Source organism: Dama dama, chromosome 21 (assembly GCF_033118175.1).
Source record: "Dama dama isolate Ldn47 chromosome 21, ASM3311817v1, whole genome shotgun sequence".
NCBI lineage: Eukaryota > Metazoa > Chordata > Mammalia > Artiodactyla > Cervidae > Dama > Dama dama.
Window position 1 is genome coordinate 73,433,621 of NC_083701.1, and position 13,204 is coordinate 73,446,824.

Genomic DNA, 13,204 nt, shown 5'->3' on the forward strand with positions numbered 1-13,204 from the left:
TGAGGAAGCCCAAGCTAGTCATACTAAGAGGCTGAGTGAAAACACACAGCCAGCCCCCGCGGGTGCAACCGTCCCCGCTCAGACTGTGAGAGGAGACAACCCGGGCGTTCCCAGCAGACACACACAGCAGAAGACCTCAGTCAACAGTCAGAGCCAAGGCCTCAGAACTCGGGCCTCAGTCAAGTCCTCAGCTGTCTCTGGCATCCAAGTCTCCTGGGTGTTCACTCCTCATAGAGCACAGATGAGCCGTCTCACAAACGCCTGACCCACAGCGTCACAAGCCTAGTAAAACAGTTGCCGCCTCACACCACTAAACTCTAGGGTGATGTATTTTGCCGGGAAAATAAGTGGAGTGACTAATAAACACCTTCTTTGGCTTTGTTTAGTCATTTCACAACATTTATCAAGAAGTTTATCTTAAAAAGAAGTTTACATTAGTACACACAGTAGTTGCTAATGTTGCTTAAAGATAGAAAATCTTAATGATGAGGGAATGTGTTAAAATCTAGTACTATAGCAATATATTCCCAAGCATAATGGCATTTTACTGCTATAGTACAAAGCAAAATGTATATCTTCTCTTTTCACAGGTATCTGAGATGTTATTATTGGGCAGTTCGAACTTTGATTACCATTGGGGGCCTTCCAGAACCACAAACTTCATTTGAAATTGTTTTTCAACTGCTGAACTTCTTTTCTGGAGTTTTTGTGTTCTCCAGCTTAATCGGTCAGGTAAATTGAGATGTGCATCCCTAGATACATGATGCTGTCATTTTTGAAAGCCTAACAATTTTTTATAGACTTTACATAGGAAAACTCAAAATCTATCTGGTGCTTTTTTAATTTTACTAACTGTCATCTCTTCTAATGAATTGAAGGGGGCTGTGAATGGATCAACATTGCCTTTCCATTTTTAAACTATTAAATCTATCAGAGAACTTGTACACAATGAGCATCTGTTAGACTCTCAGAGAGTCACATTTCTAAGTTTTTCTGAAAACCTTTAGAAGCTCTTTTTCTTTTTTACTTAAACTTCAAATATTGTCATAATATCCCTTGGTTAAAGTCAACTTCAGAGGTCATTTAAACCAGAGGTTACCAAATGTCATCTAAATTAATTAAAAAATCATTGGTTCATAAATGTTTATCATGGCATCTACTTCTCCTTATTCTCAAGGAATCACAGTCTTATAAGAAAGTAAATCAAATACCCAAATATCTTTATTGCAAGGTAACTGGCATTTGCAAGGGTTAGAGCCCAACACCTTTCTGATTTCTCAGATCACAAGAAATAAAAAGCTCAACAGCATAGTATCTTTAATTATACTTCTTTGTAAGGCACTTTACACACTATATGTCTGAAGCAAAAAGCCGTCTTGAGATTTGTACACTGGGTAAATAGACAAAATCACAAAGTGATTATTACCACCAGAAAAATGATTGATTCCCACTCACACTAACAGTGTTATGAATATAACCCATGCTTTAACAAAATTTAGCAATGAAAATTATTTTTTATAACACTTAAAGAAATGACAACCCACTCCAATATTCTTGCCTGGGAAATCTCACGGACAGAGGAGCCCGGCAGGCTATAGTCCATGGGGTCGCAAAGAATCAGACACGACTGAAGTGACTAAACAACAACCAAAAGCTGATCACAAAGAGTCAAAACTCAAATCCTACTTCCATGAATGTCAAGGGGCTGCTAACCACGATAAGTTCTAGAGGGGAGTTTGAAAGCTTTGTATAAGATCAGAAAAAGGAAGCTTCCCAGGAGGTTTCATGGAGGAGATAATGTCTTTGCAACATCTTAAAAAAAGAAGATAGGATTCAGTAGTTAGAGAGATAGTTCAATCAATCAGAAACTATGTGTGAAAGATAGCAATAATAAAGCACCACATTTGCTTGAGGAAATGGAAGAGTGCCAGAACAGCTGGAGTGAAAGACACCTGTAAATAAGGTTAGAGATGTAGCAAGGACAGGATAGTTTACGGGCTCTGAATGTTGCAGATGTTGAGCTTCATCTTAAGGGCAATGGGAAGTCAGCCGGGGAAGACTTTTGAACAAAGCGATTTATGGAAAATCAATCAAAATATAAGTTGGAAGGGTTATACTGTTTTAAGGGCTTACCAGGTGGCTCTAGTGGTTAAAAAAAAAAAAAATTCTGCCTGCCAATGTAGGAGAAAGAGACACAGGTTTGATCCCTGGGTCAGGAAGATCCCCTGGAGGAGGGCATGGCATCCCACTCCAGTATTCTTGCCTGGAGAATCCCCATGGACAGAGGAGCCTGGCGGGCTAGAGTCAATAGGGTTGCAAACAACTGAAGCCACTTAGCATGCATGCATGCATACTGTTTTAAAATATAGGTTTTATTATCATTTACAGATGGTGAGGGCAACAGATCAGGAGACTATTGACATTAAAAAGATAGTCTGTTATACAAATAGATCCAGGAGGAGACAGGTCACTCCTTGCCTAGAGGGCTGCTTAGGAGGGAACCAGGATTTGCTGTTTTGCATATGAAAGGGGCTCTCCCAGTAGAGTTGTCTGCAATCTTCGTGTGCTCAGTTGTGTCCGACTCTGCAAACCCGTGGACTGTAGCCCACCAGGCTCCTCTGTCCACGGAACTTTCCAGGCACGAAATACTGGAGTGGGTTGCCATTCCCAGCTCCAGAGGATCTTCCCAATCCAGGGATGGAACCCACAGCTCTTGCATCTCCTGCATTGGCAGGCAGATTCTTTACCACTGCGCCATCTCGCTTAGCTAAGTCTGGGAGGGATAGTCCAAGAAATTAAAGCATCAAAATACAAAAAAATTTAAAAATATGGTGAATATATGCCACTTCAGCCTGAACGTGGTAATTGAGTAGAGAGAGAGATTGTAAAAAAAAACTCTATTTAGAAAATATTTCAGTTTGGAAGATGAACAACATGCAATTAAAACTATGAGTATAAATTATCATAATCTTAATGCTTGGGGAGACACATTAACAGTGATTGAAAATAGGAAGTTAGTTTATAGAGAAATGCAATTAATTTGAATATTAATGCAACTAATTTGAATATAAATAGCAAAGATCATATTATCTTATAACTTCTAAAATCTATGTGAAGTAGCCAGATCTCCCTCGGTATTTTCTCAGTTTTGCAGTTGAGACAACTCTGGTTTAAGGAGATTAAAAAGCATCCCAAATTCATACATGTAATTCAGAAGTCATAGGATAAGACCATATAATATCAATAAAAATAGTAAAATCTGGCATATTTAGCAGTTACTATGTTCAAGGCAATTCTTACAAGGTTAAAAACCTATGTCCAGCTCCAGTTAAAATTTCATTCAAAGTGGTCTTTGGACTAAGAGTAGAAGCATCACCTGGGAATGCAGAATTCAGGGGTCACCCCAAAGAATTTGCATTTTAATAGGATCTTCAGGAGATTCATATGCACAAGAAAGTTTGAAAGAGCTGCTTTATACCCCACTCCACACCTGCCTGTACATTGACTGTGAAGTTCCAACAGGATCAATGAGAACCATCAAGCCACTAGAAAATGTAGTAGAACCCAAAAGAAAGGTTGAGGCGGGAGATAGAGATTTGAGCCTTGACTCTCACAGTGAATAAAAGATGCTAAGGAGAACAGAAACAAAAGTCAGAAAGTCCTGAACAAAATCTCCACTGATTCAAAATTCCCACATATAACCACACCAAGAACTACACCCTAGATAATCACATCACATTTTAACTGCAATGTTCTATTCTCACATACAGCTCATAGAGACTGACATTTTCTTCCTCCGGTCTGGAACACACATCACAGAATATATGTCTTCCTCACCTTCACCATCAAAATCCAGCCTTGCACATAAAGCATTCAGATGACTGTGACTACAAATCCTCTGGCCCTCAACACCAATCAATAAGGCTTTTAATTGTCCTTGGGTCCCAATTTAAAACTCTATTAAATCTCTCAACCCAACCTCTAATATCCCAGTTCTCAAGGCCTTAGGTGAGTGGGTAATGTCCATCATCTGTCTAAAATGGCTTGGAAAAAGGAGATCTGGGAACTGAGGTTGTTGAAGTATAGCCCTCAAGGGGTAAGTTAGGAACTGAAAAAGGTGTATCCAGTTGACCCTCTGTGTAGCTCCTCAGTAGATGCGCCCAACAAGTAGAAGAATCTGTTAACTTTAAAAATGGAAACTGAAGAGGGCATCGCAACGAAAGAGTGTTTTTTATCTAGACCTCAAAGAATGAGTGGTTTTTCCATAAGCAGAAAAGGCTCAGCTACTAGAATGAATGAGCAAAGTCTTACGAGTGTGAAAGCGAGGCCCAGGTTTTCCTCCCTATTATAAACCCACAGTCAAAGCAAATTTACAACCACTCGCTTCCCTCTATGTGAAAGGAAGAGTCGGGCTATATATCTTCTTTGTGCTGAGACCTTAAAGATCAGCTTTTAACCTAGAGTGGGTTTTTATGGCTGAGTTATAAACATCCAAGAACTAAAGCCTGACAGTTCCTTAAGTATTGTCACATCTGTAGATGATGCTTCAGTAATTTCAGCACATTTCAACTTCTGCTGAATACTATGCCTTAAGCATGATGAGTTTGATTTTATCTGTCTAAACAACACAAAGGGAAGCACAGAGTTGCAGTTTCATGATGAATTGAGTCCATATAGCCAGCCACACTGCAAAATCTGTGAAGGATGCTTTCAAAACGAGATTCACTGAAGTGGACTAGCCATTCTGCCACGTAATTAATTGCTTAACTTTCTTTGCACATTTCCTGCATAAGCACAAGCTATATATTTTTAAAATATCAACTAACATCTTTGCAGTAATATACAAGCTTGCAAAGAAGAATGTGTGCAGTCACATGCATTATGAGACTGAATCCTCACAAAAGTTTCACATGTTAGGTAAAACAGGTTTTATTGTCCTCATTGGGTCAGAAAGGATACAATTTGTCCAATATCTTATCAGTAAATGGTTGAAAGTAGGACCCAGTACCGATGTGTTAAAAATCAGGTAGTCAGCATTAGAATGGACTGTGTCATATGAGAACTCTTATTCAACTGGGCTTATAGTAACTCTTCCACTTTCTCTGCTGAGTGTGGAGTGACCATATTTGTGGTTTTAGATGCAAGATGTAATTGGAGCGGCTACAGCCAATCAGAACAACTTCCGCATCTGCATGGATCATACCATTGCCTATATGAATACTTATTCCATTCCTAAGATTGTGCAGAATCGGGTCCGGACTTGGTATGAATATACGTGGGCCTCTCAAAGAATGCTAGGTAAGCATTGCAAATTACTGATTAAGTCCCTGTAAACCGTGTCCCATAATGAAAATCCTGTAAGGCAGCAGCAGAGACTAATTGGATTTGAACAAAAGATTGGGGAACAACTAAATAATCTTTAAAGCACTCACTTAATACCATGGGATTTTTTTCTCAAATCAGACATAACTTTCTGATTATGCAAATCCTGGAAGGCTTGCTAAATTTTCTTCAGTGCCCAACAGATGCTAGATATTACACACATTACCTCATCTAATCTTCACCCAAAAACATGGGGAAAATTAGGTGTTACCAGCCCCCTTTTAGGAGACAAGGAAATGGAGGCTCCTAACTGAAAAAAAATTGGCCAAGGGCACAGAGCCAGCAAATGGCCTAAACTGAGCTCAGACGTGCACCTGTTCTCCAAACTCTTGCTCTGTCTGCAACATCATCCTCTTCCTAGAGCTCAGCGCTCAGAGCAGCGATCTTTCAGGCCACACTCCGCTACAGGTCCCTTCCAGGAGACCCTTTATCATTCATGTTGTCTACTGTTAGTACCATAGCACTGAAGGTTAAAATAACATTTACTAAAAGATACAAAGTAAGTTAAAGATAATGTGCTACTTAACAATAATCAGATTCAACTTTCAGTTTGCACCTCACCCTATAAAAATAAGAACTGGTGCTACTGAGAAGTCAGAAAGGCTACTGACTTTAGAATGCAAATTACAGTGTGATTCCCAAATCACGAAGTTCCCAAAAAGCAGGTAAGAACCACTGGTTGTTGATGATTTTCTTCTCCTCTCTGCTGGTCTTAAGAGATGCCAACCACAGGTTTAGAACATCTTCCTGAATCTAGATGACGAAAAGCAAACCTTTTCCTAAGCACCCACAAATATTCTTGCGGGCGCCTCACGCAGGGGGCGGAGCAGGGACAGAAAGGGTAGCAGACCCCTTCCTTCTCTCCCTGTGGACCCAGCTCCAAACCCTCGGCTTAGGAAGGAAATAGAGATAAGCAGCCCTTGGAAACAAAGAGCTGTGTTTTTATAGAAAGAACTTTCATATTTAGAATCAGTATTTGAATCAAAATTAGATGGCATGGATTGTTTTCTTTTTTCTAAATGGATGTAAGAAAACATCAAAAGTAATCAACTCTCAGAAACCCATACTATACTATAGACTAAGAATGTGTAGTTTTGTTCATGGACCGTTTTGTTCATGGACCATTTTATCAGCCTAACGGCCCATCAGAGGATAAGATGGTTGGATGGCATCACTGACTTAATGGACATGAGTTTGGGTAAACTCTGGGAGATGGTGATGGACAGGGAGGCCTGGCGTGTTGCGGTTCATGGGGTCGCAAAGAGTCGGACATGACTGAGCGACTGAACTGAACTTAAAAGGCCCATCGTTTAATTCCCAGGTTAAAAAAATCTTATGTATTCACATAGTTCATTGAGTTAATAAGCAAGGAAATAACAATCACTTGACTTTGCTCACTTAATACATTTCTTCTTTAGATTCCACTCCCAGCCCAGCCACTCACCACGTATGCACAAACAAGGCACTTAACACTTTTTTTGCCCTGAATTTCACTGCCCCTTTCGTTTCTTCTTTCCAGAAAGCAGGAATGAACATACTTAGGGTTGTCCCAAGCGTCCAATAAGATCATGACAGAACTCTGTAAGCCACGTGGTACTCATTATACTCATTCTTGCCATCCCTAGGATGTTAGAGCTGTGGAATCAGAAGATGGGAACTAGATCATTTTCCCACCCCAGTGTATTCACTAGCCTTGGCCCCATCCTCTCTAAACTTTATGCCTAAAGCTTCAGCACGCACAAAGTTCTGGAATTATTCAGAACTGTCCTGTCACCAATAGTGAAAATACATTTCTTTTCCGATGTGACGGGCATGCATGTCCAATAAAAGTAACAAAAATATAGACAGTGGTGCAGCTGTTTATTTACAAAGCAGGAGTTGGCATTTTGTTTCTGTTATTGTTTTAATGTTTCCTGAACTTCGGTATTGTTTACTAATGACTCTTCTTTGTGGGTGGGCGTGTTTATCTCTATGAAGATGAGTCCGATCTCCTTGAGACGCTGCCGACCACCATGCAGCTCGCCCTCACTGTTGACGTCAACTTTAGCATCATCAGCAAAGTCGACTTGTTCAAGGCAAGTGCTTCTCCAGCTCGTAGGAAAGGCACCACCCACATCAATTTCCCGAGAAATATCAAAGCTCTTCCTGAATACAGCATTTATGATTTTCTGCCCTATTTTTAATAAAATCAAAGTAATCTGGAGACTTTACGTGAAATTAGAGTCAAATAAACTATGGGTCTCTCTTCAGCAGATGACTTATTCTTTAGCAGCCTCTCTTTCCTAATTGGTGTCAAAGAAGAAGCGCTCTTCAGGCTCTTCTGGCATTAATTTAAATATAATTAAATTCTACAGCTCTATGTCTTTGCTACTAAGCACGTCACTTCCCATTTGTGAATACACCTTGGCAATGCATGACAATCAGGCCCCAGATTAGCTCTGGATTGGCCTGACAATCAGCGAATCAGTGCCTAATTATGTCTCTAATACAAATGATTTTGATTCAGATGCTTTACACGGCCAAATTCAAATTTAGAGGCTTTTTTTTTTTTAAAGAAAAAATGTATAGCAAAGAAATTTTAATGTTTTGAATGTTTCTAATTTTCCTCTTCTTAATGCATTATATTACATGTAAGTAACATGTAATATGATTTTTCACCTAACACTTATTCTGTGTGGGGCACTCACTGATTCATCTATTTAATTAACTCATTCAACAAACATTTATTCAGTTCTTACTATGTTCCCAGCACCATTTTAGCTACTAGGAATTTGACAGTTAAAAATAAATACTTGCACACTTGGAGCTTAAATTTCAAAAAAGAAGAATGAAACATCAGTATAGAACATGTGTGGAGGTGATGACGCTAGGAACAGAATTAAACCGGTTAAGGAGAGTGAGGGTGGTATTGGCCATGAAAGGCTTGCTCTAGGCAAGAGCAACCGAGCATCTGGGCAGAGGACAGCAGGAAGCGAGGGCGTGAGCATGCGGGTGCTGGGAGCAGGAAAGCAGGGGTCAACGGAGAGGCCGCCCTGCAGGAGGATGGACGAGACGAAGCTCTGGTCTGCGAGGCTTAAGGCACAGTGGTGTGCGGAAAAACCGCAATGATAAATCAGGGCAAGTTAACGGAGGGCTTTGGAGGCTGTGGCGTAAACTTTGGGTTGTCCTCTGAGATGCAGAAACCACTGAAGATCTTGAGCAGAAGGTGACCTACTTGAGATCTTTTTGAAAGGGATTTTTTCCTGCTGGGCGGAGAATAGACCATAGAAGCAAATATGGAAGTCAGGGAAGCCAAGGAGGGATCACCATCTGCAGAATTCTATAGGGATCATGGCACTCAGACCCAGAGGAGTTGTAGCAGACTTTGTGTGTGTGTGTGTGTGTGTGTGTGTGTGTGTGTGTGATCAGTCACTCAGTCGTCCAACTCTTTGTGACCCCATGCAGCAGAGTTAAGAAGTGGCCCAATATTGAATGCATTCAAAGAAAGAGCCTATAGTTTTTGCTATTTGATTGTGTGAAGAGAGAAAAAAAAAATCAAGGATGATTCAGGATTTAAGCTGAGGAACAGTAAGAACAAAGATGCCATTTGCAAAATAGGAAATTTTAAAGCAAGCGTAGAGTGAGAAGGATAGAAATAGATTGTTTGGAGATGTGTTAGTGTGAGGTGAGAACCAGACTTCAGATGGAATGTCATGTAGGCAGTTTGATAAATAAATCTGAGCTCAGAGAAGAGGTCCAAGCTGGAGCCATAAATTTGGGCAAATGAACATATTGATAGATTTTAAGATAAGGACTAGATATGACATAATAGATGTAACCCACACAGAAAGACATGACTTGAAAATAGGAGAAAGACACTTTTGCGTAAAAGATGAGGAAGCAGATACTGTATGCTGAAATGGTTAGGCAGCATCGCTCTCAATATTAGCTTAGCCCAAGACTGCAGGGAACTAGAGCTAGGTCAGTATCCTAGACCCTTTTCTTGGGTGATATGTCCTGTTCTAAATTTCCATAAGGATTTGAATGAAGATATAAACCATGTGATTTTCAAACTGGCAGATGAAACAAAGCAAGAGGAATAGTTATAAATATGTTAGATGACAGAACTTAAAATTAACTGAATGCTTTGAAACAATGAGCAAAACCAAGTTTAACTTCCATAGGCATAAAAGAAAAATCCTGAATTTAGTCCTAACATTATAAAAAAGCAATAGTTTTATAACAACTTTTCTAATACCTGGGAGTTTTACTTGACCTCAAGCTACATGTGAATCCATAAAGTTATACACAATATTGCCCTAAATTTTAACCTAATATTAGTTTTCTTGATTATTGCAACTACATTTGTATTAACATATATGGTAAATAACCAGTTTTAAGAAGTGAAGTGAAAGTCGCTCAGTCATGCCTGACTTTTTACAACCCCATGGACTATACAGTCCATGGAATTCTCCAGGCCAGAATACTAGAGTGGGTAGCCTTTCCGTTCTCCAGGGGATCTTCCCAACCCAGGGATCGAACCCAGGTCTCCTGCAGTGCAGGCAGATTCTTTACCAGCTGAGCCAAAAGGGAAACCCAGTTTTAAGAAGGACTTTGACAAATTAGAGTATCTTTCAGGAGATAAGAAGTATGGATTGAGTAGAGGACCAAGAAAATAGCAAAAGGATGATTTTTAAAACAAAATTATTCTATAATAGTACAAATCAGATCAATGATTGCTTACAGTTGGGAGTGCATAAGAAGATATTGACTATGAGGAGACATTAGGGAATTTTATGGAGTGATAGAAATTTTTTTGTCTTACTAGAGAAGTTCCACAATGTATGCATTTATCTAAATTGATCTGTCCTTTAAAATTTATATACTTAACGGCATATAAATTATTCTTCAGTTAAAAAAAGAATGGCTTCAAAAGAAAATGTATAGATGCTGAGTATATTTAGTTATTGGGAAAATTAATTCAATAGCACCAGTAGTTACATGGAGTAATGTTTGTTAAATGAACAAGGAATAACATTTACTCTCCCTATTTCGGCAAAATAGCGTTCAACTGTAAACCCCATTTCTGAGCTGCAGATACATCTACTGGAATAAAGCATTCTTGGAGAAAAAGGCTTGGATCTAATGGTCTTGATCCCCACTGGAGGGGTCTTAGAGGAAAGAGAGAGGACAGGAGGGAAGGTGCCCTGGGGTCAATTCCTGGAGATTTTAGAATGTAGTTTCCTAATTGGAAAGTGGTTTCCAATTTCTAGTACAAGCGCCACAGTGGAAGCTCTGGTGAAGTAGAAACATCATGGGATGCGTTCGGTTTTCTGATTTTCTATCAGGGAGACTAGGAAAGGGATTTCTACCTTGGTTAACAGGTGACTCTAAATAACTCGTTTTCAAGCTGCAGCTTGCAATTCATTCGGGGATCATGAATTCAATTAAATGGGCCATAACCAGCATATAAAATAGACACGAAAATATCAGAGTGCTACACACATAAATAAGGGTGAGCATTATACTACAAAATTTTTGTTTCTATTATTTATTTTTTAAATATACATATACATATCTATGGGCTCTCTAGATGGCGCTAGTGGTAAAGAATCTGCCTGCCAAAGCAGGAGACGTAAGAGACACGCATTCGATCCCTGGGTCAGGAAGATCCCCTGGAGGAGGGCATGGCAACCCACTCCCGTATTCTTGCCTGGAGAATCCCATGGACAGAGGAGCCTGGAGGGTTACAGTCCATGGAGTTGCAAAGAGAGTCGGACACAAATGTGTGACTTTCATTTCAATGACTAGCTTAATTGAGAATAAGTGAGAACAACCATCTATGTTTTAAAGAAAACAAAAGCTTTAACTGATACACCAACAACTTTTATGGAATTATCTCTGACTTGGGAAGTTATCAGTTTCCAGCCTCAAAGTTATTTCTTTTGTTTTTGCATATATTTTTGGAAATCCATAAAATCAACAATATCTGATTGAGGAAAAAAAAAGGTTAGATCTTCACATGTTGCTACCATTATACATAGCTTCATTCTTCCCTGACATTTCCATTAAAGATGTAGTTCCTTCCAGAAAGAACCCATTTCCATTTATATTTCAGTTAAATGAAAAAAGTTATTTTTTTCCCTAAAGCCAGTGAAGTAGAAAATAAGCAGGTATGGAAAAATTCCTGAATTTCTTTCTTTTCTAAACCTCAGGAAGACAATCTTTGTAGCTGACACAAATTTGTTACTTTCTTAGGGAGGAAATAGACTGATGAGGGAATCTTACACCCTTAGCTCATAAATTATACCCAGCTTATGCGGCGCTTCTCATTCATTCAGAGTTTACTGAGCGTCACCTCTGCCCTCGAGGGTCTGAGGCACAAAGGAGAAATCCTTCGGGGCTTCTGTGCCCAGAGGGTCCACAGGTGGCTTTGGAGTGAAAAGGTGGCGGGTCCCAGGCAGGAGCCTCGCTGTCAGGCGTTAGGACCAGAGCACATGGGGACAACTAGAGACAATCTGGAAAGGTCAGCTGAAGCCACGCCAAGGCATGCGGGCCGATCCTGCAGGCCCAGGAGCCTGGAAAGGAGGAAGCCAGCGGCACGGGTTTCAGTTTTACCAAGACCAGAAGTGGGGATGCTTCAAATAGAACAGAACATCCAGGGATAACAACAAAAAAAGTGACTGTCAACTGTTAACAACCTCCATATCTTGAATTCTCCCTGAAAATGGATCTTCCATATCTTCAAAAGGCCAGAAGGCAGGAGCAGAGAAAGAAAGAGATAGAACGCGTGTGCACGCACGCGCGAGCGCACGCACACACACACGCGCGTGCACACACACACACACACACACACACACAGAAGAATCTGACCCCAGGACTGGAGGATGGTGGGCATGCTTTCCAATCTTCATGATTAGGGTAAATTAAAAGTACTTGAAAACCATTTGATTCATGAATACCTAGTGTAAGATGCCCTAAAGAATACGCAAAGAGTTGGACATGACTGAGCGACTGAACTGAAAGAATGCTGTAAGTTTCTATCTTGAATCTTCAGTCAAAAATTTCGCAAGGACTTGTCTCCACTTTGTAAATGTGTGAAGGGATGAAGAGGTAGTAGAATGTGTTTGCAGTGTAGCACCAGAAAATAATTCTATGCTAAATAAACTTGTTTCAGGTTTTCCAAAGATATATGTCTGTTGCTTTAATTGGGCATTGTATTCAGTTTTTAAAAGGACAGTTCAGTTCAGTTCAGCCGCTCAGTCGTGTCTGATTCTGCAACCCCATGGACCTCAGCATGCCAGGCCTCCCTGTCCATCACCAACTCCTGGAGTTTACTCAAACTCATGTCCATCAAGTTGGGGATGCCATCCAACCATCTCATCCTCTATCTTGCCCTTCTCCTCCTGCCCTAAATCTTTCCCAGTATCAGGGTCTTTTCAAATGAGTCAGCTCTTTGCATGAGGTGGCCAAAGTGTTGGAGTTTCAGCTTTAGCATCAGCCCTTCCAATGAACATGCAGGACTGATCTCCTTTAGGATGGACTGGTTGCATCTCCTTGCAGTCCAAGGGACTCTCAAGAGTCTTCTGCAACATCACAGTTCAAAAGCATCAATTCTTTGGCTCTCAGCTTTCTTTATGGTTCAACTCTCACATCCATACATGACCACTGGAAAAACCATAGCCTTGACTAGACAGACATTTGTCGGCAAAGTAATGTCTCTGCTTTTTAATATGCTGTCAAGGTTGGTCATAGCTTTTCTTCCAAGGAGCAAGCTTCTTTTCATTTCATGGCTACAGTCACCATTTGCAGTGATTTTGGAGCCCAAAAATATAAAGTCTCT

At 40.2% G+C, this 13,204-nt stretch overlaps 1 protein-coding gene across 1 annotated transcript in view; it reads left to right on the forward strand.

Annotated features, from left to right (window-relative positions):
- The window catches only part of CNGB3 (cyclic nucleotide gated channel subunit beta 3), a 181,905-nt gene that overhangs the window by 118,976 nt on the left and 49,725 nt on the right, over positions 1 to 13,204 (forward strand). Inside the window, exons 11-13 of the mRNA XM_061122877.1 lie at positions 591 to 732; positions 5,139 to 5,298; positions 7,360 to 7,457. Of these exons, the coding sequence (XP_060978860.1) occupies positions 591 to 732; positions 5,139 to 5,298; positions 7,360 to 7,457 (400 nt within the window). The remainder of the gene's footprint in view (positions 1 to 590; positions 733 to 5,138; positions 5,299 to 7,359; positions 7,458 to 13,204) is intronic.